Below are 26939 nucleotides of genomic sequence, written 5' to 3'. Positions count from 1 at the left end.
GGGCCCCGATTGGCACGGGCAGTAACGGACGCACTCTTTCTCCCTCCGCCGCCCCGCAGGATCAGTCCGCGGGGCGGCCGAGGGAGATGACGGCCCCGCGCATGCACGGGTTGGAGCCGTCTAACCCGCGCATGCGCGGCTGACGTCATCGTGCGCGTCAGCCGGCGTGACGCTTGGCGCGCGGACTTAACGATGGTCGCTAAGTCCGCGATGCCATGCTTCACGGGGCCCCGCTGCTAGCCCCGCCCAGGGGGGAGAATCGGGTACCGGGAGGGGGCGCGGAGGCTGCCGTGAAACACGGCCAGTTTCACGGCAGCCTTTACGATTCGCCACATTTGCGGAGAATCGCGCCCCAGAACTTTGGCCCATCTGGGGCTGGGTTTTCTCCAACGAAGGATTCATTTTGCCCTTGACTTTCAATTAAAATTTCAGCTTCATCAGACATGCCTGTTTGATTCTGAGTAGGATCAGACCTGGTTTCAGGAACAATTTGGGCATGATTGCCACCAGCGCCATCATGCCACCAGTGCCATCATGACCAAAGTCCAGGATGTGATTGATGGGACACATGTCCCCTTTCGGACACCAGCTCATGAGCGGGGTGCCCTTCATCAATCGGAAAGGATTCCACTCCCTGAATGTGCAGCTGGTGTGTGACCACCGGCTGCACATCATCACATCTGCACCTGCTATCCAGGCAGCGTGCATGACGCCTTTGGCCTGACACATTCGTCGGTGTCTGATGCCTTCGTGGTGAGTGGTTGGCTCCTGGGTGACAGGGGGTATCCATTGCGGTCATGGCCACAAACTGGTGCGGAGAACCGCTATAATGATGCCCATGCAGTGACAAGGGGTGTCATCGAATGGTGCATTGGCGTGCTGAAGACAGACATGCCTCAGGGCCACCCTTCGTGGTGTCATCTTCTTGACTGGAATAAGAGTGTGTGGGGAGAGGAGTGCTTATATGCAGCTCCAGTTTATCAGAAATCCAGTGCCAATCCCAACTGTAGCGAATCCGTCGCCGGCATGAAATGGAATTACACTAGTTCCATGTGGCGGGAATGCTGGACAGTTGGCATGTCCTGAATTGCTCTGGGACTGGCGCCACCATCGGGACTCTGGAGCACCCCCATTTCAGTCCCAGCATCAGCACTTTGTCTGTCAACGGAGAGGCCAGCCCAATGTGTGCTGGAGTAGCTAGTGCTCTACTCATCGCCCAACTGTACAAATCATCAGATTCATGTCATTCTTCCTAACTTCCTTCTTCTTCATGAACTGCTGAAGGTAAAACAAACCTTTGCATTGTCACATTCCTGCTGCCAACTTCAATCATCACAATGATGTTTTTTCAGCGGAATTCTGATTCAATTCCGACTTCTCTCTCTCACTCCACCCCCGTAATAACCCTTTCTGCTGGGATTGTTTGTTCTGTACTGACTGCACTAAATGTGACTTCAACAATTAAATGTTCGTTCCAAGAAACAATTCAGCCAGTATTCTTGATAAATAAGTAAAGACAAATCACCAGTTTGTAATCCAAAGGCAACAGACATTTCTTCCAATTTGTACTGAGCATTTGTTTAACAAGAGCACTCTTAATAAATTAGCACTGTGCGCTTTGCTGCTCCATTTGAAGTAGGGTGATAGAGGGAAACTCTAGTGCGTTTTACCCCATTCACTCTCATCAGTTTTACAAACACTTATCAACAAAAAACTGAGGAAATCAAAATAGAAAGCAAACTATGCAAAACATGTTTTGTTAGTTGTTTTATGACAGGCTGGAAACCTGCTCTGCCAGTTTACCACCCAAGTGTTGAAGATGAGATCTACATCCATAAATATTTTGCACTTAATGGGTGGATTGCACTGAAATTGGGATTATGCCAATGTGTGAGCTAAAATAAAATTAAATCTATTGTCAGAATCTACACATATTCCCTGACGCTTCCAATTGAACTAATCCTATTTATCATGCATTGGGGCGGCACGGTGGCAGACTGATTCGCACTGCTGCCTCAGCGCCAGCAACCCAGGTTCAATTCTGACCTTGGGTGACAGTCTATATGGAGTTTGCACCTTCTCCCCATGTCTGCGTGGGTTTCCTCTGGGTGCCCTAGTTTGTGCAGGTTAGGTGGATTGGCCATGTTAAATTGCCCCCTAGTGTCCAAGAAGGTTAGTTGGGGTTACGGGGATAGGGTGGGTGTGTGGGCCTAGTTAGAGGGCTTCTTCGGAGGGTAGATGCCGACTCGATGGGCCAACTGGCCTCCTTCTGCACTGTAAGGATTCTATGATTTAGCTGTCAGAATACCGCTACTTTGCACTAGAACCAGCACTGTCCAAGCTGGCCGTTTACTCTTTAAGGGCTATTGTAAGAGTTTGCCAGTCTCTAACCACTTAAACTGGGTATTTTGTTTTGCAGTGTATTTGAATGTGACTGATCTTACTACCTATCAGGTCCAATTGACCACCATGTGTGCTAAATGGCAAGGACACCCAGGAGCCTCAGCTTTCAGGATCACCTTCGAGTCGATGAAAGGTACATTCGCCCAGAGAATTCACTGGAAACGTTCAAACTGAAATTCGGATTGAACCTTTCCGTTTGAAATATTTTCCCAAACACATTTCTTTACCTCTTTCACTGTCTCTCTTGTAAATCTACACACAAAATTGAAAGCGAACGTATGTACTGATCACAGAGAGAGCCGGAGATTCTCTCTGCAGTAGTTTAAACATCGTGACAGGGGGCATTTTACAAAAGCACCACATCGCTGGATGAACTCTCGGTTGGAACTTTTCTCTCCTCCTCCATTGCTGCTTTCACTTGCCAGTTGAGATGTATCACATTGCTGGGATGGGCCTATTTAAATACTAGGGGCAGGAGTTTGCAACAGTAGAAGTACAAGGCTGGCGGCTAGTTCACAGAGGTAGAGGAAGCCATTTTTCTGAGAATAGAGGGTGGGAAATTACAATTCTCTTCAGGATCCAACTTTGGGGTTGGCTTTAACACCAATAGATCCTTCTGGAATTGATTACTGCTCACCATTTCAGTTTTCCTTTCACTTGGCATTGAACAGGACCCGGGCCATCGGCTCCACGGGAGCAATCATGCATGCATCTGGTGGGATTCTTTACGGACTCTGAAAGCCTATCACACGCAGCTCTGAATTGCTGCCACCTCCCTGTCCCCGATCAGGTTCAGCAGCTTATTTTAAACGAGGCCTAAATTCACCCGAATCAAAGCAGAAAATTCTGGCAATGTTCTGTCAGTCCATGGGGAGAGAAATAGAGTTAACGTTTCTGGTCATTGACACGTCATACAGAGTTCGGAGCCATTCAACGTTAAGAACTGTGGTTGAGTATATCTGGCCATTACTTCCTTTTTAGACTCCCACTTGTGGGCCAGGAGGAGCTGGGGTGCTGCCCTGCCCTGTCCCCGGCCACTGGGGGGCTCCAGTGCCCTCAAAGCCCCCTGGCCTGGCCATCATGTCCGGTGTCCGTTTTTGGAGTCTAGCACTAATTTGTGCCGGTGTGAGGCCTGGCCTGGCGTGAGCCTAATGGCTCATTTAAATATGCTTATCTGGATCCCACCCAGTGAGATCGTGATCTAGATCACCCCGGGCACCGCAGGTCGGCTGCATTGTGCTCAGCTTGGTGCCCAGCACCAAACCCGCTTTGCGCCTCTCCCACAATGCACCGGGCGCAACAGGATTGGTGCTAAGCGTGGCGTGGTGGGTCAATCGCGCCCAGTATCTTTATCTTTAATATCTTCTCTGTTCCATTACAGACGGAAAAACACAGGAAAGCGTCTTGCACGCAGGAACAGACAAGTATTGTTTCAGGCTGCTCTATCCCAATACTCAGTATAAGTTTACTGTGTACACACGCCTGCAAGACATGGAAGGACCTGCTGTTTCTGTTCTTCAATCTACCCGTAAGTTCCTTTGTACATGGGATTTGGCTTTAAGATTTATCGCATTTAAAGTTTAAGAAATCAGTATGTGAGGATTTTAGCGACTCTCACAATAGCTCAAGTTGTGTCAAAATATTTAATTTTGAACAGTATCAAACCCTTGTAGATGAAATAATGCAACTACCATGTTCATCATATAATTAGTGTCATGTTAACAGCTGCCAATGGACAGGAAAATTCTTCCACTGAAGCTCCTCAAACATATACCTCACAAATTCTCTAAATAATCTCCTGGGATCGGCCCTGACAGTAAAGTCTTCATACAACGTCCTCTCCGTTCATAGTTTGGTCCTTCCCGCATTCCCATTAAAATCCTGACTGCAGTTTGAAGATCAATTTTATGAAGTTGTGCTTTCACCAAATTGGGAACTGGGGTGCACATTTCCGACTATTTTCCATTGTAATGTTACTTTCCTATTGATGCATTATCCTTTCTCTTTCCTATATCCTGCCCCCCAATTGTGATTAGTCATCATTGATATTCTTCCGCAGTGATGACTGTCCTCTGGGCACCATAGCCAAGATCAGTACTTTATCATCCAACATCCATTTCCTAGCAGGAATCATTGGTAGATTTGGCCTTTCTGTCCAAGGGTCCTCAGCCAGTTGTAACTCTTCAAATGTTTCAATGCTGCAATCAAATGGCTGGGAATAGATCGGGGATGGAGCCTCTATGCCGGCTCATCACTGACACCCCCTCTATATGTTCCTGTGCCATCATTGACTAGTCCATGCTCCCAGCGCCCCATACATTTTGTGTAGGTCAGTGCACAGTTCCTGCGGGCACTCCAAGTGCTATCGCATATTATTCTCCATAAGTTTGGCCATTATTTTCATGGAGGAATCGATGCACACAGAGCCCTGAGTTATTGTGGTGCATGCAAGCTGAATGGACTCCTCGCCCTCATCCAAAAGCTTATGTTACTTCAGGGAACTCTCACATGTGGGAATGTATTTGAGAGCACTGTTAGTGTTGAGCTTCTCACTTATGAAATATGAGAGAAAATGGGTCATAATATTTAGGCAGGTGAATGCATTTCGAGTATTAAATTTAGAAATAATAGCCCAAATCTTTGAAAATGGGGAGAGGACTCTGATTCAACTGATGTTGTTGATTTGTGTTGAGACCCTAAGGAGGTTCCGGCGTGTGCAGATCCGTGATGTATGTGGGATGTTTAAACATCTGATTACTGGTTATACCCAACCTGGATTGCTTCTGATTCCACCGATTTCCCCCTCCTCCCAGCAATGTTCACCCCCTACTGACAGTATTCATCCTGCTCCCCTGCCCCCCCCGCTCCCAGCCTGGTAATGTTTACCCCCCTATCTCCTATCCTGCCAGCAATGTTCAACTCCTCCCCCACCGGCAGTGTTAACCAGCCCCACCCCCATCCTGGAAATGCTGACCCCACCCTACCATGTGCAACATTCGCTGTCTCCCCGCCCCCCCCTCCCCCAAATGTGCAATGTTCACACCCCTCTGACAGTGTTCATTGTTTCGACCCCGAGTCTGGCAGTGTTCACACCCCACCCTCCCGACAATGTTCGCCACTCAATTGACAGTGTTTACTGCACTGTCCCCTCCAGTCTGGCAATGTTCACCCTTTCCTCAAGGCAATGTTTAGTCCCTGCCTCCCCCCAACAGTGTTCACCCCCATTCCAACAATGCACACCCCATTCCCAGCGATTTCCATCCACCTCTTCGCAATATTAACCCATTCCATTCCACAGCTCGCAGGAGTTTATACTCCATCCACCCCCCACCCGGGGACTTGGGCAATCAGGGGTGGAGCATCAGGGCAGCGCCTCAGGTGACGTCCTGAGGCCACCTTCACCCACCCATCAGTGACAATTCCCATCCCATTATCCTGGGGTGAGGGCAGATGAACATTGTTGGGGCTTTGGGGATGAGGGAGCAAATCCACACTGTCGGAGGGTGAAGGATGTGTGAACACTGTCGAGGTGTGAGAGAGGGGGTTGAGGTGAGAGGGAAGAGTTAACACTGTCAGGGGCTGAAAGAGTGGGGGCGTGTCTTGTTGGGGGTGGAGGGTGGGGGAGTGGTTAGATCTGTCAGTGGGCTGAGGCTATGCCATTTCAAAGATTGACAGCAACATTTAAAACAGTGCGAGTCAATAAACAAGGAGGACCTAGGGCTGGATTCTCCGATCGTCGACGCCGAAATCGCGTTCGCTGATCGGCCGGAGAATCCACCTTTACGCTGGAATCGGAGGTGGCGCCGTTTTTCCGATGCTCCACCCCCTCAAAAACGGCATACTCTGGGGGTACGCCGCGTGCCGTCTGGATGGCCTCAGGACGTCACCTGAGGCGCTGCCCTGATGCTCCACCCCTGATGGCCCAAGTCCCCGACAGCGAGGGGTGCGTGTCCTCACTACATTCGGGGACCTCGCATGGCGGCTGCGGAATGTGTCCAGCACCGTCACAGTTGGGGGGGGGCAGGAGCCGTTCCGAAGGGGAGGCTTCAGCGGGGCCTTGGGGGGCTGTTTGGGGGTGGTCCAGTTTGGCGAGTGGGGTTACAGAGGGGCACCACCTGGCAGGCTAGGCCCACTGACAGATCTAACTATTCCCCCAACCTCCACCCCCAACACCTCGACAGTGTTCATACATCCTTCACCCTCCGACAGTGTGGATTTGCTGTATGGCGCGGCCACGAACCCGCCCATTCTGAGGCCATATCAGCAGGTAAAGCTGGTGGCATTATGCGGCACAGCTGCTAGACCCTCACCGGGCTGAGAATCGGTGCGGGGCCAGCGCCGACTTTCTGGTTGTAAGACCAGACGGATCCTGCGAACATAGCCGCAGAATCGGAGAATCCAGCCCCATGTCTTCAGTTCATGACGAGAGAAAAGGGTGCGGCTGCCCTGGAATTATGCTTGACAGTTTGGCTCCCAACACTGTTCATCCTTGTATCCCTGCAGGAGCAGGCATCAGAAGGTAAAGAGGCTTCAGAGTAAAGTAGCAAATCGACTGATTGAACTGCAGTCAGCATCTGCTGCTCTACCTGTAGCCGACCAGAAAAATCTGGGCCAATATTCTAAATACTACACCATGCACATTGCTAAAATACTTTAATATATGGAATATGTACAAGTGGGACAGAAATTACATTATATTGTGGACTCTTCTTGGAATTAAGTAAACTGAATTCTTTAGTAGAATTAGCGAACACAAGGATAACTTACAGGGTCATGTAATTATTAAAAAAATAAGCCATGATTTTTGTTTTCTTGTTGTTAGTGCCACTTCCGACAAGGTCTGCATTTGTTTCGAGTGCCGTTCCTGCTGCCTTCAAAGGTAGGATTATTGTTGATTCAAAGTGTAGGGATGGGCAATAAATGTTGGCCTAGCCAGCAATGCCCACCCATGAGTGAATTTTTAAATGTTGTATTGATGCATCGGAGTTATTGAAGCTGCTGTCTTTACATCGAGCTGTGCAGAAGCTGGCGATGTTAACCCTGTAGGTTTGATGGCTCTCGGAGCTTCCCAATCTTGACACTTGTACTTCCCTATGATCTTGTTATGGGGTTTTGCACTGGTAATGTAAATCAGAAAGACAAAAAGCACATCTCCTTTTGCAGGTCATCTGGGACCTTTCTGAATAGGGCAAGTAACTGCAGCTCCTTAAACAATTAGACTCCAGAATAGTTCATGATTAAGTCAAAATCTGAACGAGGAAGTGTAAGTTGGAATATTGAATTCTTTGTGTTTTCAGGTATAGGAGGTGAAATAAGCAGGAAGCAAGGGGCGCGATTCTCCGCTCCCCACGCCGGGTGGGGGAATCGCTCGCCGTTTTTCCCGGCGACCGGCGATTCTCCAGCCCGGATGGGCCGAGCGGCCTGACGACCCCGACGGGTTCACGCCAGCAGCAACCACACCTGGTCGCTGCTGTCGTGAACAGCGCGCGACAGGTAAGTGTGGGGCCTGTGGGGGGCGGAGAGGGGATCGAGCACCACGGGCATGCTCGGGAGGGGACTGGCCCGCGATCGGTACCCACCGATCGTCGGGCCGGCATCTCTAAGAGACGCACTCTTTTCCCTCCGCCGCCCCGCAAGATCAAGCCGCCACGTCTTGCGGGGCAGCGGAGGGGAAGACGGCAACCGCACATGCGCGGGTTGGAGCCGGCCAACCTGCGCATGCGCGGCTGATGTCACTTAGGTGCCGCCGCCGCGTCATTCTCGGCGCGCCGCCTGGATGCAAGCGTCAAGGCCCGGCGGCCGAGTTACACGAAACGTCGCTCCTAGCCCCCCGGGGGGTGGGTTTGGGGGGGGTGGGTGGAGAATAGGGGGCGAGGAGCGGCCTCCGACGCCGTCGTCGTGAAACACTCCAGGTTTCATGACAGCATTGGCCGTTGCGGAGAATTCCGCCCAACCTCTTTGGCCTCAAGAAAGTGTGGAGTTAATTCTTTCACATTTTGATTGTTTTGGATACTTTAAAAAGGTCACATTTTTAAAAAAATCCTTTCTGTGTGTTATTTTTTCTCTCTCTTTCTCTACCAAAGGTGACATTGATTTCACCCTCTCTAATTTACGCTTTCTTCTTAATCCTGGCATGTTAATTTCACAATCTTTCAATCTGATTGGTTAAGGATTTTCACAATCGATTGCCGTATTCACTCAGCTCCCACATACTCTGTTTCCATTGCCTGCACGTCATTAGCTCGCACTTCCAGCAGTTCACCACCCAAAAAATATCTAAAATTCTAAATCACTGTCACGTGCGAGTGAGCACAGGAATCGGATCAAGCAAATGAATGTGTGGCAGGAAGGAGGGCTTTAGATTTCTGATGCATTGGGACCAGTTCTGGGACATTTGGGGCCTGTACAAGAAGGATGGGTTACACCGTAGCAAGGCTGGGACTTGCAGAGAGATTCACTAGTGCTGTTGAGGAGGGATTAAACTAGTTTGGCCGGGAGATAGGAACCCGAGAGAGAATTCAGATCAGAGCGAAATAAAGCTGGCAATAGGAAGAAGAAAATAAGAAACAAAATTCGTAGCAGCAGAATAAAAGACCGGTGTCATATTGGGTTAAAATACAGGAAATTGTTAATGAGGCTAAATTAAAGGTAGCCTATTTGAACACATGCAGCACTCACAATGAGGCAGATGAATTGAAGGCACAAATAGAAGTAAAATGGATATGCTCAAATTGCCATTACGGAAATGCAGGGTGAACAAGGGCAGGAACTGAATATTCAGGGATTTGAGATTTAGGAAGGATAGGCAAGAAGGAAAAGAATGTGGGGTAGCACAGCTAATAAAGAATGAGATAAGTACATAAATGAGAGAGGTGATACAGTATTGACGACGATCTTCAATTTGCATAAAGACTTGGATAAACCTAATTAGCACTAATGCTGTGGGCGGCATGGTAGCACAGTGGTTAGCACTGCTGCCTCACAGCTCCAGAGACCCGGATTCAATTCCGGCCTCGGATGATTGATTGTGCTTTCTCCCCGTGTCTGTGTGGGTTTTCTCCGGGTGCTCCGGTTTCCTCCAGCAGGCCAAAGATGTGCGGGTTAGGTAGATTGGCCATGATAAATTGCCCTTGGTATCCAAAAGGTTAGGTGGGGGTTACTGAGTTACAGGGATAGGGTGAAGGCGTGGGCTTAGGTAGGGTGCTCTTTCCAAGGGCCAGTGCAGACTCGATGGGCCGAATGGCCTCCTTCTGCACTGTAAATTCTATGATTCTATGAATACAAATACCTGGGGCTGGATTCTCCGTAGCCCTTCATAACGCGGGTTGCCTGCGAAACAAATCGGTGTTAATCACTCCGGCGTCGGGCCTTCTTTAAGGCCGCTATTCTCCGTTCCCGGAGGGGCCAGCAGCTGACTGACGCGATACGCGTCAATTTCTCCAGCTGCGGAAGTGGTGAGACCCGGCGTATTTTGGAGGAGGAGGAGGAGAGAGACAGACCCGGCATTTGGGGGGGGGGGGTGTGTTCCGGCATTTGGGGGGGGTGGTGTGTTCCGGCATTTTGGGGGGGTTGGTGGTGTGTTCCGGCATTTTGGGGGGGTTGGTGGTGTGTTCCGGCATTTGGGGGGGGGGGGGGAGGGTTGTTGGTGTGTTCCGGCATTTTGGGGGGGGGGGGGGTGTGTTCCGGCATTTTGGGGGGTGGTGTGTTCCGGCATTGGGGGGGGGGTGTGTTCCGGCATTGGGGGGGGGGTGTGTTCCGGCATTGGGGGGGGGGGTGTGTTCCGGCATTGGGGGGGGGGGGGGTGTTCCGGCATTGGGGGGGGGGTGTGTTCCGGCATTGGGGGGGGGGGGAGTGTGTTCCGGCATTTGGGGGGGAGTGTGTTCCGGCATTTGGGGGGGGGGTGTTCCGGCATTTGGGGGGGGGGATGTTCCGGCATTTGGGGGGGGGTGTGTTCCGGCATTTGGGGGGGGGGGTGTGTTCCGGCATTGGGGGGGAGCGGTGTGTTCCGGCATTTGGGGGGGGGTTGTGTTCCGGCATTTGGGGGGGGGGGGTGTGTTCCGGCATTTGGGGGGGGGGGGGGGTGTGTTCCGGCATTTGGGGGGGGTGTGTTCCGGCATTTTGGGGGGGGGGGTTTGGGGGCAGCGGCGGGCAGAGAGGGGGGGGCGACGGATGCCCAGGGCCAACGCACCGTCGCCCCCCCCCCTCTGTACACCGCTGCCCCCTACCCCAACCCCCCCCCTCACCACCCCTACCTCAAACCCCCCCTCACCACCCCTACCTCCCTCCCCACCACACCTACCCCCCTCCAACGCCGGGTCCCCCCCCCTCCCCCAACGCCGGGTCCCCCCCTCAACGCCGGGTCTCCCCCCCCCCCCTCAACGCCGGTACCCACACCCCGTCCCCCTCCCTCTGAAGGCCGGTACCCACACCCCCCCCTCTCTCCTCCTCCCCCCCCCTCTCTCCTCCTCCCCCCTCTCTCTCCTCCTCCCCCCCTCTCTCTCCTCCTCCCCCCCTCTCTCTCCTCCTCCCCCCTCTCTCCTCCTCCCCCCCCTCTCTCTCCTCCTCCCCCCCCCTCTCTCCTCCTCCCCCCCCCCTCCCTCCCTCCTCCCCCCCTTCCTTCCTCCGTTAGTGGGGGGGGGTGCGACGTTAGTGGGGGGTGGGGGTGGGGGTGTGGGGGTGCGGCGTTGGAGGGGGGTAGGGGTGGTGAAGGGTGTAGGGGTGGTGAGGGGAGGGGGTTGGGGTAGGGGCAGCTGCGTGCAGAGGGGGGGCGACGGTGCGTTGGCCCCGGGCATCCGTCGCCCCCCTCCTCCAACGCCGCTGCCCCTACCCCAACCCCCTCCCCTCACCACCCCAACCCCTTCACCACCCCTACCCCCCTCCAACGCTGCACCCCCCCCACCCCCCACCCCCCACTAACGCCGCACCCCCCCCCCACTAACGGAGGAAGGAAGGAGGAGGGGGGGAGGAGGAAGGAGGAGGAAGGAGGGGGGGAGGAGGAAGGAGGGGGGGAGGAGGAAGGAGGGGGGGAGGAGGAAGGAGGGGGGGGAGGAGGAGAGAGGGGGGTGTGTGGGTACCGGCCTTCAGAGCGAGGGGTACCGGCGTTGGGGGGGGGGGACCCGGCGTTGGGGGGGGGGGGACCCGGCGTTGGGGGGGGGGGACCCGGCGTTGGGGGGGGGGGGGGACCCGGCGTTGAGGGGGGGGGACCCGGCGTTGAGGGGGGGGACCCGGCGTTTGGGAGGGGGGGGACCCGCCGTTGAGGGGGGGGGGACCCGGCGTTGCGAGAGACGGGGGGGCGGCGTTGGAGGGGGGTAGGGGTGGTGGGGAGGGGGGTAGGGGCGTTGGAGGGAGGTAGGGGTGGTGAGGGGGGGTGGTTGGGGTAGGGGACAGCGGCGTACAGAGGGGGGGGGCGACGGTGCGTTGGCCCCGGGCATCCGTCGCCCCCCCCTCTGCACGCCGCTGCCCCCAAACCCCCCCAATGCCACAACCCCCCCCGATGCCCCCCCATGCCGCAACCCACCCCCCCGATGCCCCCCCGATGCCGCAACCCACTCCCCCGATGCCGCAACCCCCCGATGCCGCAACCCACTCCCCGATGCCGCAACCCCCCGATGGCCGCAACCCCTCCCCGATGCACCCCGATGCAGCAACCCCCCCCCCCCCCCGATGCCGCAACCCACCCCCCCCGATGCCGCAACCCACCCCACCCCCCCGATGCCGCAACCCCCCCCCGATGCCGCAACCCCCCCCCGATGCCGCAACCCACCCCCCCCATGCCGCAACCCAACCCATGCCGCAACCCACCCCCAACACTGAACGGCGTCAACCATCATCAATGGTTGACGCCGTTTTAAATCAACTGTGATTTTCGCCGACGTGACCCCGTGGCCACGTCGGCGGGACTTCGGCCCATCCGGGCCGGAGATTTAAGGTCAGTGCAAAAAAAATGAAATCCCGCCGGCGCCAGCTGTTTTCACAGGCTGCCGGCGGGATTTGCACAACGCCGGTTTTTTACCGGCGGGAGAATTCGAAAACCTGCGGGAGCGGAAATAACGCCGCTTCCTGCCAATTCTTCGACCCTGCGTGGGGTCGGAGAATTTCGCCCCTGAAGTGTATACAAATGGTTTTCTAGAACCATAAGTTAAGAAATCAACTGAAGTATGGACTATTTTAGATCCGGTATTATGCAATTTGAAAGGGTCGATTAATACTCTCTTCGGAAAGGAGCCTTTAGGGAAGAGCCATATTATGATAGAATTCTACATCCAAAACTAGGGTCTTGTATATGAACAAAGGAAATTATGAAAGTATGGGGGCAAATTGGCTGTAATCGATTGAGAAACTACAATAAAAGGTATGAAAGTAGATAGACAATGGCACTTAAATGATTAATACATGGTTTACAGCATATGTACATTCATTTGAGGCGCAAAAACCCAACAGGCAGCAAAGTGATCCAACCGTGGCTAGCAAAGGAAGTTAACAATTGTTTTAGATCAAAGGAAGAGACTCATAAGATAGCCAGAAACAGCCTGAGAATTGGGAGAATACAAACAAAACGATATTCGGGAACCAAGGGACTAGAGGAACTGAAAGTCATTAGTTTTAGTAAAAAAGTAGTACTGGAGAAATTAAGTGGACGGAAAGGTTGTGGATCCCCTAAACTTGATGAATTACATCCTAGAGTGCTGTAGAGATAGTGGATACATTGTTGGTCATCTTCCAAAATCCTATAGATTTTGGAAAGATTTGTGCAGATTGGAAGGTTATGAAACGAGAAGCTATAGACCTGTTAGCCTGACATCAGGAGGAAGGTAAATGCTAGAATCTATGATAAAAGATATGATAACTGGATACTTTGAAAATAATTATAGCATGTAACCGGCAGAATGGGAAAGGGGGAACCAGTGTCTGTAGCGCACTTGGATTTTCAGAAGGATTTTGATAAAATCCCATGAAGGAGGTTAGTAAACAAATTTAGATCACCCATAAGGGCGTTCTTGACCACCAACCCCCACCCACTGCACACGGACAGTGCACCCCCAGGCCTGATCCTCGGCATGGGTAAAATGCCAGCCTGGCACTTTGGCACACAGGATTCAGATCGCAACATCTCATGCGATTGTGAGGCGTTACGAGCCGGATAGATCCCAGAAGATCCCCCGATATATACCGGCCGCACGGTGCTGCCTTTCGGGCACAACGCAACTGGTAGATTGCGCCTGATACATTTACTGGGCTGGATCCTCCATTATGGCAGCGGGCCAATGGGATTTCCCATTGTGGCCACCCATGCCGCCGGGAAACCCGTGGGCGTGGGCACGCTGTCGGAGGAGCGGAGGATCCCACTGAGAGAATTCCACTGATTATTTGAACCCACAACTGCATGTAATAATTTCCTCACATACTTCATGGCCTTCATCTTGCACTCAAATTCACCTTTGATGTGGAGCACTTTAATGTGTTCCCTTTCCTTGACATAGTAATTAGTCAGTGGGTTCTCGAATACTGTCCACTGTAAGCTTACCTTCATTGGCCAGTATATGCATTGGGATCCCTAAGTTCTATGTGCTGTAAGATTGGCCTTATTGTCATTTGCCTCATTCTAGAACCAGGAGACACAATCTCAGAATAAGTGGCAGACCACGTAAGATTGTGATGAGGGGGAATATCTTCACCCGGAAGGTGGTGAATATTTGGAATTCTCCACCTGTGGAGGTTCAGTCATTGAGTATGTTCACAATTGAGTCTGATAGATTTCTCGATAGTAATGACATCAAGGCAAATCTGGACTTGTGAGTAAATGGCATTGAGATAGAAGATCAGCCATGATCTGGTTGAATGGTGAAGCAGGCTCGAGAGGATGAATGACCCACTCCTGCTCCTATTTCCAATGTAGCAAGGGCAAATCTGCTAACAGCAAACACCACTAGTTGCCAGCCACAGCAAATTATAGTCCCATCATTTGGAAACAAAAATTAAGTAATGGTTAAACCTGTAAAAAATAAAATGGTTACATCATTGACGGTTTGTCCTGGTGAAGGTCATTCTCCTTTTAAAGGAGGAAACATTTGATCAGCACGGTAGCATTGTGGATAGCATAATCGCTTAACAGCTCCAGGGTCCCAGGTTCGATTCCGGCTTGGGTCACTGTCTGTGCGGAGTCTGCACATCTTCCCCGTGTGTGCGTGGGTTTCCTCTGGGTGCTCTGGTTTCCTCCCACAGTCCAAAGATGTGCAGGTTAGGTGGATTGGCCATGATAAATTGCCCTTAGTGTCCAAAATTGCCCTTAGTGTTGGGTGGGGTTACTGGGTTATGGGGATAGGGTGGAGTTGTTGACCCTGGGTAGGGTGCTCTTTCCAAGAGCTGGTGCAAACTAAATGGGCTGAATGGCCTCCTTCTGCACTGTAAATTCTATGATGATTCTTGATTCTATTCACGTTAAATTGTTGTCTATGTTTTCTACTGTCTGCAAGATAACCAATCGCCCAATTCCCTTATTTGCCTGTTGTTTGCTGTTCTGCAGAAGCTGATGTGGTGATAAAGACCTTTTAATGTATTTGTGACTTTACAACAGTGGGGCAGATGTTCAACATGTCACTTGCACATTAATCTATACTTTGCACATCAGTTACTGTTATAGAAACTGTCCATTTCCAGGGCATCCAAGTTGAAAATCGAGTTGAAAATTTAGCATTAAAGCTGTGTTCAATGGTGATTTTCACTCTCTGAACCACAGGATGGCGCTGTTGCTCTTTCCACACTGATCTGACGAAGTTTCCTTTCAAATAATAGTCATGTATTTGTAGTCAATCAACAAATCGTTTAAATTTAATCAATCAATCAAAATGAATCACTTTGCAAATTAAGGAGCTAGTTTTTATTTGTTCAGGGAAAGTGGGCATCGCTGGCTGGGGCAGCATTTATTGCCAACCCCTAATTACCCTTGATCTGAGTGGTTTGCTCGGCCATTTCAGAGGGCATGTAAGAATCAACCAAATTGCTGTGGGCCTGGAGTCACATGTAGGCCAGACCAGGTAAAGACGGCGGATTATTGAACCAGATGGGTTTTTACAACAATCTGCAATAGTTTTGTGGTCACCATTGGACTTTTAATTCCAGATTTTTAATGAATTCCTATTTCACCATTTGTCGTGGTAGGATTTGAACCCGGGTCCCCATTGCATTGCCCTGGGTCTCTAGATTACAAACCCAGTGACAATACCACTAAGCCACTGCCTCCCCGCTCTACTGACGTTGCAGGTCCTTGTGTTCCGGGTAATTAAAATCAGCAGCAAACTCTGAGAGATGACATTATTTATGGGAACTTTTTCCTGCTCTGATGCGCTACACTTGTATATCCTGATGACTGATTGCCTATTCACCAGACCTTGTTGCTCTGCCACTTGGTATCAGATAAACATGAAAACCAATCAGGAAGCCATTCAGTCCAATTCATTTTTCAATCCAGAAAGACCTACAATTCCCCCAATTGATAGAATTCCGCAGTGCAGAAAGAGGCCATTCAGCCCATTGAGTCTGGACCGACCCTTTGATAGACCACTCTACCTATGCCAGATTCCCCACTCTATTCCTGCACCTCATCCGAATGGACAATTTAGCATGGCCAATTCACCCAACATGCACATCTTTGGAGCACCCGGAGGAAACCCACGCAGACACAGGGAGAATGTGCAAACTCCACACAATCACCCATGATCGGAATCCAACACGGATCCCTGGCGCTGTGGGACAGCAGTGCCAACCACTGTACCATCAGGCCGCCCCTTAAATTGTTATCCAAGCTTCTTAAACAATTCTAGGTGTTTTGTTGCCTCTACATCACCCAACGACAATTTCCTTTATGTGATTCAGTCCCAACTTAGCGTTTGAATAATTTGCCGTTGAATCCCTTTGTTCCCTCCCCCCATACATCAGTTGAAGTAATATTCTTTATCTACCATTTCCACAGAATTTGGGATGATTATACTTGAACAAGATCATTTTTCATTTTCCTCCATTTAAGTTTGAAGCACCCAAGTTTCCACAATCTTTCTTGATGCCTATCTCCATTAAGGATCTGCATTGTGGTTGTTCTTCCACTGACTGCAGTGTTTGACTATTTCCTGGGTGCCTGACCACCAGACCATCCACACCGTCCAATGAAATCATTTACCAGAGCATCATACAGGTTTGACATGAGATTATGCCGGGGGTTAACCACTGCGCTGCGCGTGGCACGGGTCAGGGTGTGGAGGGTGAAGAGCGGGAGCTGCCAAAATAGAGATTTGCGCTGGACACAACCAATTTGCAATTCACCCAGCCCACTCCCAGTGGCAAGTTCCGTGAGGCCTTCAAGCCATCTTTAAATATTGTGAAGCCCCATAACAGAGGTAACCACCGATACAATATCTGTTCAACCAGCCACTTCCAGAACAGAGCCCTGATATGCCTACTATCCAGAAAGCCAATTTCACCCTCGTTGACTGTGAGCAGCCTCTAGCTTCACAGCTGAAGGCTACATCAAATTGTCTTGTTACTTGTGAGAGCACTTCACAGCTGCAGTTGTGTTTGCTGCTTGTTCCTGCTGGTGGTTGCAGATGCCAAGAGGCTGCTGTTGCTGTTTCCTTCCTTTTCTGTAGCTGGAAAGTAGGACAATTTTTGCTAAGATACCTGGGCCCCAGAACACCGGGCTCAGGGGGACGCATGAGTCCAGAAGGCAATCCAGTTTGAAGCAAGAAGACGGTGTGGGACCTGGTGCGCGACATAGTTCCAAATGGGCCAATTGCTAACGCCGTTGAAGAAATACTTGCGCAGATTGCTGATGCTTTTGTTGTTGGCGTGGTGAGTGCTGTATGTAACTGGCGCGTCATAGCGGATTAAACATGCAGGAAGTCCAGGATGTTCAACTGCATCTTGAATGTCAGTGGAATATTTGGATGTCTGGATTTTGTGAGATTGGGCCCTGTGCGAGGGCCTGCACCACTGCGTCTCCTGGACAGAGAATGGCACTGATACATGGGGCAAGTATTGATGGACAGATCATTTCTATGACAAAGGTCTGGACATGATAACATATTTTCAGGTTTATCCTCAGGTTCTCTTGAGGAACTTGCAAGGGGTGCTACTGTGTGCTTGACACCTTTTGTGAAAATGAGCTGATATAGCTTTGTATTGGCACTGATGAACCATCAATTGGATGCGAGACACGATGAAGATCCAAACTGTGGCTTTAATCAGCTAGTTGTTAGCCCGGTGGTCGACTACAGAGAAAGGCCGACCGCATGGAAACCTGGGGACTTATACCCCGCCTCGGAGGCGGGGTCTACTTGCCTCTCGACCAATTGGTGAGCAGTCACATGACTAGTCCCAGCCAATCAGACGAGAGGCACATGACCAGCCAGAGCCAATGGGAAATCAATGCTCTGCACCAATGGCAGTGCTCCCACTCATATCACCACAAGCACCAATATGTGACGTTTCCTTGTTGTTTAATGGTTAGTGTGACGTGGAATGTTACATAGTTGATTTTCAAATCTTTGTTACTGTTGACCGTTTAATAAACAAAATATTCTCAACTCTCAAGTCCCTCTTCGAGGGCGCACATGCCATACCTCAGAGGATGATTAGTGCATAGCATGTCAAGGAAACTTTGGTGCCTGAACACTGTGCTTGAACTCTGGGAGCGACACCACCATAGGGACGGCAGCCACCAATAAAACACCAAAGAACAGAGCTTCAGCATTGTGGATTTTTCATGGCCAAAGAGTAAGTGTGTGGATCAGGGGAGGGCACCTGAGCACGGCCTCCCTAACATTCCCGGTAGAAGTCTGGGATCTCGGGGGTCCTGATGGGGCCGGGGTGCGTGTGCAGAGTGAGGTTTGCAGCCCTAATTGATTGTTGGTCTCCTCCAATTTCTTACAGAAATAACAATGTTTGCTGGTTTGCATGTTTTAACAGTGAACATTTTACATTTCCCCCTAGCTACACCCAGTGCCCACTCAGTGCTGCTCACACTTCTTGATCATTCGTGGTCTAGTGATATGTCTAGGTGTGTCCCCAGGATGCATATTAGTGGTGGAGGCAGCTGCTTTTTGCACCCTGTGGCCTTTGAAGCCCTTGTTGGACGTCCTCTGGAGGGCCTGGAACCGGAGGGCCCCGGCCGACTTACCGGTGTCACAGGCATTGCCGTACCTCCCTGTTCTGCCTGCTGCCCTTGAGATGTGCCAATGTCAGGAGGGGGTTGAGGGGCGGTTGTTCGGAAGAACTGAAGACTGCGGGTGATTCCTTGGTGGCATCCCTGGGTTGGTCCCCAGATGTTCCACCTCCCCGACGGTGCCTATAGGTTCCTGAGGAGGGACAGCTGAGTGAGTTCCAGAGGTCTCTGAGTCATCTGGCACTGCCAGTCCTGGCGGGTCCCCATTGTCTGAACCATGGCGTTGACACCTTCAGCGATGCTCCTCAGTGACTGGGCCATGCTCTGGAGTGCATCGGCAATGTCCACCTGCGCCTGGGCCATGTCCTTCAGCGACTGGGACATGATGTCGAGGCCCTCAGCCTTGGACTGAGACATGCTTTGGGAACCACCACTCAAGATGCAGACATCGTGCTCCAGGTTTTCTTGGTTGTCACCCTAGCAGTGTTGGCCTGGGTGCCATGACTTGCTGGCACCATCTCCTACGCCCGAGGCCTTTAGGACTTCAATCAGCTTTCTAGTCGCTGACATTCCCTCCTGACTGTCACAGCTTTGGTCAATCATTCCCGTGAGCTCTGGGAGAACCTAGTCTACAGGCTCGGCATCTGATTGGGATTGGGACCCAACTGAGTCCTGGGATCCAGCAGACCTCCGACCGCTGGGCTGTTTATGCCTCCACCTGATGTGCATCAGCAACTGTGAGGTGTTCACCAGATTGTGCCCCAGAAGCCTGCCCACTAATGCCATCCACCGAGGTGTGTATCTCTGTGTTGGTGCAAGGTGGAGGTCATAGCTGTGACACTTCGAAGCTGCTCTCCTTGAAGCTCAATTCCGACATGGTCTCTTGGATGGAAGGGGGAGGAATGACTCCGGATGGAGTCATTCCGGATGGAGTCACTCCGGATGACAGCCTCATCAGATGGAAATGCTGCGAGATAATGAATATGTGGTGAATGAGAGGGAAGGATATTTTTATCGACATGAACAACTCACTTGAGACAGGTCATCTGGGTGAAGGGGCAGTGGAGCCTCACCTCTGTGTTGCAGACCAACCTCACTGTCGGGGACTTCTCCCTGCTCAGCCAACCCCGCAATATCCAGGGCTCATTCTTCATTGGGGTTGTGGACTTGGATCTCTGGCATCCCGCCCCCTGTTTTGCTGGGTGATGGGGGTGCTGAGATACAAGCTCGAAGATCAGATGTGGTGAGGCTGTGAGGTGCCAGCCAGTGGACTGCGGGGGAGGGGTTGGGGGAATTTGAGGGGTGGCAGGCGGAGCTGATGCCAGGCGAGAGGTGGTAACCTAACCCTTGCAGCTCGGTGGAGGTTGTTGGTTTTGGTCCGATAATGGACTCTGGTCCTCCTTGCCATGCTGCTCGAACTCGCAGCTGCTCCACTGCCTCCAAGGTGACATTGCTGACCCTCGCGGGGGAACAGGATGGCCCGCCTCTCATCCACAGAGTCGAGAAGCCTGGCCAGGTTGGCATCGCCAAAGTGGGGAGCAGGTCTGCGCGCTTCCATGCTTGTGTGTTGACTGGGAGTGAGTGGTGAGGGATGCTTTAAAGCAGCTCCCTCTTGTTCGAGGCGAGAATCAGAGGAACTAGTCTGCTGAATATGATGGGGAGGTAGCCAGAGAATCTCATGGAGGTTTATTTTTGGCACCAAGTGCCGTTGAATACGAGTCGCGATCTCGCCATGCAGCTGCCGAGAAACACTCCCTAAAATGACACTTTGAAAATTTTCCATTAAATAGCGCCCTGTATTGTTTCTCTGTACCTTTTGTTAGGTTTTGGATTTTTCCATTCCCTTTCATTCTATTTTCTTTGGTAAGTCTTAATGAAGTCTTTATAGTCTTCAATTTATTAACGAGAAGAACTATGTACACAAGGTTTCAAGCTAGGAGCTGCCTCTGCTTGTACATAACGTTCTGTCCAACAGAAGGGTCATGTGATTTGGCAGTACTGTGTTCAGTCCCACGTTAACTCTATATACGCCAGACATTTATTTTACAGTTTTCTTAATAAGTCTTAATTTTTATTATCCAATCTGAAGATTTACTTTGAATCCCCACAGCTTTGAACTTAATTAATAGCCTTTTATGTGTTAAATGTTTTTTGGAATTCAAGGGACATCACATTGTTGTTTCTTTTTTGTTTCAAGACATGTGGGTGCCACTGGCAAGGGCAGCATGTTTTGTTCATCCCTAACTCCTTTGAACTGAGTGACTTTTTCAGAGGGCAGTTAAGAGTCAACCAACCACATTATGTGTGTCTGGAGTCACTAATGCACCAGACTGGGTTTGGATGGCAGATTTCCCTTCCCATTAGTGAACCAGATGGATTTTTATAACAATCGGCAATGGTTTTCAGTCATCATTTGACTTTTCATTCCAGATTTTTATTGGATTCCAATTTCACAATCTGTCGTGGTGGGATTCGAACCCATGTCCCCAGAGCATTCCCTTGAGTTGCTGGATTACAGTCTAGTGACAATGCCACTATGCCACTGCCTCCCTGGGCTTTCCCCGGCCTACTTGAGATGTTATAGGTTCAAATAAGTCAGAATATTCCTTGTTGAATCCATATTCGATGCTGTTATTGTAGAGATAATCCTCATGTTTACTTCCATCGCTGGTTCAATTAATTTCCACAGGTTAAAATCAGGCTATTTTTCTACCCCTTTTGAAAATAAGCAGCACATCTGCCTGCTTCCAAACCATTGGTTTCCTCCATGTTCAACTCTGTCATAGTGACCTTCAGTGCTTCAGAAATCTTCTGCCTTATCTGCCTTAATACTCTGAGATAAATGCCATCCATCCCTGCAGTGTTATTTGTTTTGAGCTCTTTTAGCCTTTTGAGGATTTCCATCTCATTTGTATCAAAGCCGTTAATTCTACTTGGATTATCGCTCTTGCAGCAGTTGTACTGAGATCTTTGGAAACAGACGCGATGTGCCGTATCATTCCCAATTGCCGTCAACCAAACTGAACAATGCGGAGGCCTGATTAATTTTGTTTGACTTCTTACTGACTTTCAGTGCGACTGGCTCCTCAAAATTAATGCCAGCTTGAAAGTCTACTCGGTATATTGGCTAATTAATATGTATCTCAAGCAGTGCATAGTTTTCACAGTGGGAAAACGTACACAAAATTTGTATTCCACTCCGATGAATAATTCTGCATTTGGCATTTTCAAAGCTTTTTTGACATTAAAGTGAATGAAATCATGTGTAACCATAGCCGTGAGAAAATAATGCGGTGCAAATCACGAGAAGATTCACAGGACTGGGTGTTGATGGAAATATTGCCTCATCTTCCCACTTGCAGATATTTATTTTGTTCTTCATGTTGCTCTCGCTGCATTATTAATGTGAAATCAACTCTTCGGGTCTCTTGATTGGACAAGTTGCTTTTTCCAGAGCTCTGGTATGGAAGGTAATATGAGTTTTGTTGTAGGTTGTTGGGCATATTTTGATGGGCCTTATTAAGCTTGTTAAACAGTAAATATTTATTAATTACTAGGAACTATGGACATAGATACAGTAATGGTTCAAACTAGAAGCTATCTCCATGCTTGTTTCTATGCATAGCTCAGTACAACCCTGGCTCTTAGTTGCAGGTCATGCATCTTATATCACTGTGCGGCTGGTACTGCACTCAGTGCCACACTAACCCTTTATGTGCCAGAACCTTATACTACACATCCCCCCTCAATATTTATCCAACATATTTACCAGCTACCCCAGTTTACCCCATGCATTTACATCTCCCTTCTCAAGTCTCCGAGTTCATAGGTCCAGGAAGTCTGGAAGCCTTATAAACCCTCCATATCTTGCTCCCTCTCCAAGGATGGTGAGCTTGCAAGTCTTTTCGGGTGGCACGGTGGCACAGTGGTTAGCACTGCTGTCTCACAGCGTCAGGGACCTGTGTTCAATTCTGCCCTTGGTGACTATCTGTGTGAAGTTTGTACGTCTTCCCGTGTCTGCATGGGTTTCCTCCAGGTGCTCCAGTTTCCTCCCACACTCCAATGATGTACAGGTTAGGTGGATCGGCCATGCTGAATTGCCACTTAGCGTAAATAATTGTTCAGGTTAGGTCGGGTTGCAGGATGTGGCCGGGTAGTGGACCGAGGGAGGGTGCTCGTACAGAGGGTTGTTGCAGACTCAATGGGCTGAATGGCCTCCTTCTGGACTGTTGGTATTGTATTCAGCTCCATAACTACGCTGGCAAATTCAGTTTCTTTGCTTCAGTTATCTGTGGAACTCATTTCTAAGTTTAACGATTTTGCAAGGGTCTTCAGTTCCTTTCAGAATCTTTCTTCCATGGTCACTGACTTCTCCTTCGACTCATTCTGTTCAATTAATAGATCATCAATCTGTTCCTGGGAATTTTCTGTACTTGATTGTAAAGTCTGAATCTCCTCTTCTGTATTGTGCATCCCGTTGTGCACATTGTTCTGCTTGGATCGAAGTTCAAGAATTTTTATCAGTATTGGTTGTTAATTCTGCTTTCAGGCAACAGTTCTGATGCATCAGCAATTCTTTCTCAACCCCCCAACCTTTATGTTTCATTCAAATTCTTCTTGAGTCTTTGTGCCACCTCAGAATTTTGTTTGTTCAGATCTTAAACAGTTTGGTGTATTGACGACCCTAGTTCATCACGTATTTCCAACAGTACTTAATCAGCTTGAATCTTGCATTTGAAAGCTTTCAATTCAGCCTTCATATGAATACTTTCCAATTTTACTTCTGCCCTTTCTTTTTCCACCTGCTGCAGACCGTTGTCCTCGTCATTCACTTTGGTTTCAATGTTAACTGGGTCTGCCTTCAGTGAAGTCTTAACTTGTTCCGGTTCTGTAATAGTGCTGCATATGGCTTCATTATCCACTTGCAGGGGCGATTTGCAGCCCGCTTTAGTCATCAGCGCGAGCAGTGACACGGGTGGAAAATCCTGTGAGAATCGGAAAACGTGATTCTTGCCAGCGAGATCGCATCTTCCCGATTTTCCAAGCCCCTCGCAGATGACGTATCAAAGTTCGTGCCCAGAAAGGGCAGAAACCTAATGTAAACACATCTTAATGCCAGTGCCAGGGACCCGGGTTTGATTCCAACCTCGGGTGACTGTCTGTGTGGAGTTTGCATTTTCTCCCCGTGTCTGTCTGGGTTTCCTCCGGGTGCTCCGGTTTCCTCCCACAGTCCAAAGATGTGCAGATTAGGTGGATTGGCCATGCTAAATTGTCCTGAGGTGTAGTTCTGGGGATAGGGTGGGGGTTTGGGCCTAGGTAGGGTGCTCTTTCAGATGGTCAGTGCAGACTCAATGGGTCGAATAACCTCCTTCTGTACTGTCAGGATTCTATGATTAATATACTTAGCGAGCCCGCCCGTCATGTGACCTTTGCTTACTGAATATTCACACCTCGCCGATGTGATGTCGCATTGACTAGGTTTACAACAGGCTTGGAAAAATGTGAATCAGCTGAGGAGATCCCCCCCCCCCCAAGGAGTGCAGAGGTACATACAGCCACTTGGGGGGAGAAGGACACGCCCAGGCTGTTCCCTGACAACACCAACCTGGCAGTACCTACCCGTGCTGGGGTGGTTCCTCTGTGGAGCCTTATTGGGGCGGGGTTCATTTTATGTTTGTTGGCAGAGAGGAGCTCCTGATGCTATTGGTGGTGATGGGGGGAGGGGTGGGGTGGGGGGGGGGGAGGAGGAGAGTGGTCAGATTCCCGATGCTGATGGTAGTGTTGAGTGTGGTGGTGGTGGAGCTCCTGATAATGGTGGACGAGTGCATAACCTCACACTTTTCCACATTGTATTTCATCTGCCACTTCTTTGCCCACTCTCCTAGCCTGCCCAAACCCTTCTGCAGCCCCCCCTCCCCCCACCCCCCCACCCTGCTTCCTCAATACTACCTGTCCCTCTGCAGATCTTTGTATGATCTGAAAACAGTGCATTCAGTTCCTTTTTCCAGATCATTAATGTACGTTCATGCACGTTCATCGAATGGAACCCCTTTTGGTTTGTGAAGAGCGGCCTGTCATCTGCAGGTGCTCATAGAGCGATGTACATCCTTGTTGATCACCCCTGGGGCATCTCGGCGATGGCAGCAAACCGCAATTCCCTGGCATCCTGGTGGGCTCGTTCCACACTGAAATGTGTGTATTGTGCCAACTGGGCATATAGGGGCTGCGTGACGGCATACATGCACCTGTGACATGCCAGGAAGGTCCCACTCGGTGCGCAAAAGTTCAGGGCGACCGTCATCTTGACGGCCACTGGGAACGGGTGTCCTCCCCATTTCACTGTGGTGGCTGGTGCACCATGATCTGGCAGATGTCGCACTGCCTCCCTGCTCAGCCGGAGTCTTCGACAGCTTGCGCAGTCTGGCAGGGCCTCGACAAGGGGTGCCAGTACACAAGAGGCCACATGCGGCGCCTCCTTTGCACCTCTTTTTCCATGCCCATCCAGGTCCACCGAGCTACACAGTAGGCCTAGTTGGCACTGCAAATTCTGCCCATGCATGTCACCCCCCCCCCCCCCCCCCCAATCCTGTACCTCTGGCCCCGTCGATGCTCAGCACCATGGGGGCCTCTGGCACTGGCGGCCGTCCCTGCTGCCAGGGATACGATTGGCTGGTGCTACTCATGCCAGTGATATGCTCCGCAGCCCCCGTCCAGCACCCCCCTGTAGGGGATAATGTGGGTGCTGCCTTGGGCAGGTCACGTGATGCTTCGCCAGTGGGTGGTAGCCGGTTGCAGGGATGGTATGGTGGAGCGTGGGGTACGGGGCTGGGGGCTTGGGTACCGGGTAGTGATGTGGGTTGCGGGGGTGGAGCATGGGGTGATTGGGTGTTTGGATGGGGGCACCCATATGGTCGGAGGCACTCTGCAGAACCAGGGGTCAAGGTGAGTGGTCAGTGGGGTGTGCAGCAATGGCGGTCTGTGACTGAACACACTGCCCTAGACCAGGGGCGGGGCCGGGGGGGTCACTTCACGGGCCATCCCTCTGACACCCCACACCCCATCCCCTCTGACACCCCATCCCCTCAGCCAGCCCGGCCAGTGTTGGAAAGGGCAGCACAGGGTCGTACCACGGCGCCTGTTTTTCGATTTTCAAAAGCACAAATGAACCTCGCCGTCGGTAATTCACCCCAGTAGAGGTGGAGAATTGCGGAGGTCCCAGAGAATACCAGGTGTGGCCTGCTAATGATAAGTCAAGTCAAAGGCATGTACTGTACATGTGTTTTAGAACGCATAGACGCCGCTGTCGAGGCACATGAGAATTGCGATTTGGCGTGAATCTGGCGCCCGCCATAATTTTGGCGTCAAAAATGATTCTCCGCCCAATTGCATTTCTCGATTCCGGCATCAGCCCATAGTGAATCCCACCTGGGGTTTCTCAGACTGCAAATTGAAAGGCAATTTTTGACCACTGTGGTACTTTTCGTCCCAAAATTTCAAATGTTTAGCTCACTCATGCTCGGTCTGCTGACTGCACTTTCGGGATACTGAAATTGGGCTTTCATGGGGTTTATTGGAGTCCTCTGCTGCAGTGAGGAATTTACTTTCTGTCTTCAGCTTCCAGTGGCTGGATTCTCCAGTAATGGGGCTATGTTCCCACGCCAGCGGAAAAGCGCTGGCGTTTCACTCTGCAGGGGTCTGGCAGGGCCCTGGAGTGGTTCTTGCAACTCTGGCTGCAGATACGGGGCCCCGCACTTTCGGTCAGGAGTCCGCGCATGCGCAAGGCAGCAGCCTGCGGCGGCCGCCCCGTGCGACATGGTGGACTCGCACCGCGGACCGGGATGGAAGAAGTAGGTCGCCCCAGATCGCCCACACCCGCGGATCGGTGCCACCTGATCACTTGCCTGGCCATCCATGAGGCTCCCCCCCGGCGAACGATCTTCCCGACCTCCACCAAGGCGGCCGCGGACTGAGTCAGCAGCTGCCACCCGACATTCCCGACGGCCGATATGTGGTTAAAACCACGCTGTCGGGCACTCGGCCAGTTTCTCGCGGAGAGGGCCTCTGTCAATGGCGTAGTTCGCGCGCACCCAATTCGCGGGAAGTTCGTGTAGTTCCGGGTTGACGGCCGTACTCCGCGATTCCAGTGCGGAGCCTTGGAGAATCCAGCCCCAGGTCTTACTTTGGAGCTTTTCTCTGGTGATTTTCTTCTGCACTGTTGCTTCCTGAGCTATTATTCAGGTCAGAGTGCTGCTTTGATTTTTCCTGCAGTTTTCTGTCTTAATTTGCCCACGTATGTATCCATGCAGAAACCATGGTAAGTTAAAGGAGGAAATTGTTGAATGAGAATGCAAAAGAGCCACAGGAGGGAAGGAATGGAACGGCA

At 51.0% G+C, this 26939-nt stretch overlaps 1 protein-coding gene across 1 annotated transcript in view; it reads left to right on the top strand.

Annotated features, from left to right (window-relative positions):
* Positions 1-26939, top strand: part of LOC119969537 (collagen alpha-1(XIV) chain-like) — a 200277-nt gene that overhangs the window by 96476 nt on the left and 76862 nt on the right. The window contains 3 exon segments of the mRNA XM_038803265.1: positions 2420-2536; positions 3785-3931; positions 7226-7282. Of these exon segments, the coding sequence (XP_038659193.1) occupies positions 2420-2536; positions 3785-3931; positions 7226-7282 (321 nt within the window).

Source organism: Scyliorhinus canicula, chromosome 7 (assembly GCF_902713615.1).
Source record: "Scyliorhinus canicula chromosome 7, sScyCan1.1, whole genome shotgun sequence".
In the NCBI taxonomy this organism is placed as follows: Eukaryota; Metazoa; Chordata; class Chondrichthyes; order Carcharhiniformes; family Scyliorhinidae; genus Scyliorhinus; species Scyliorhinus canicula.
The sequence above is the reverse complement of the archived record's forward strand: the minus strand, read 5'-3'. Positions and strand labels throughout refer to the sequence as shown.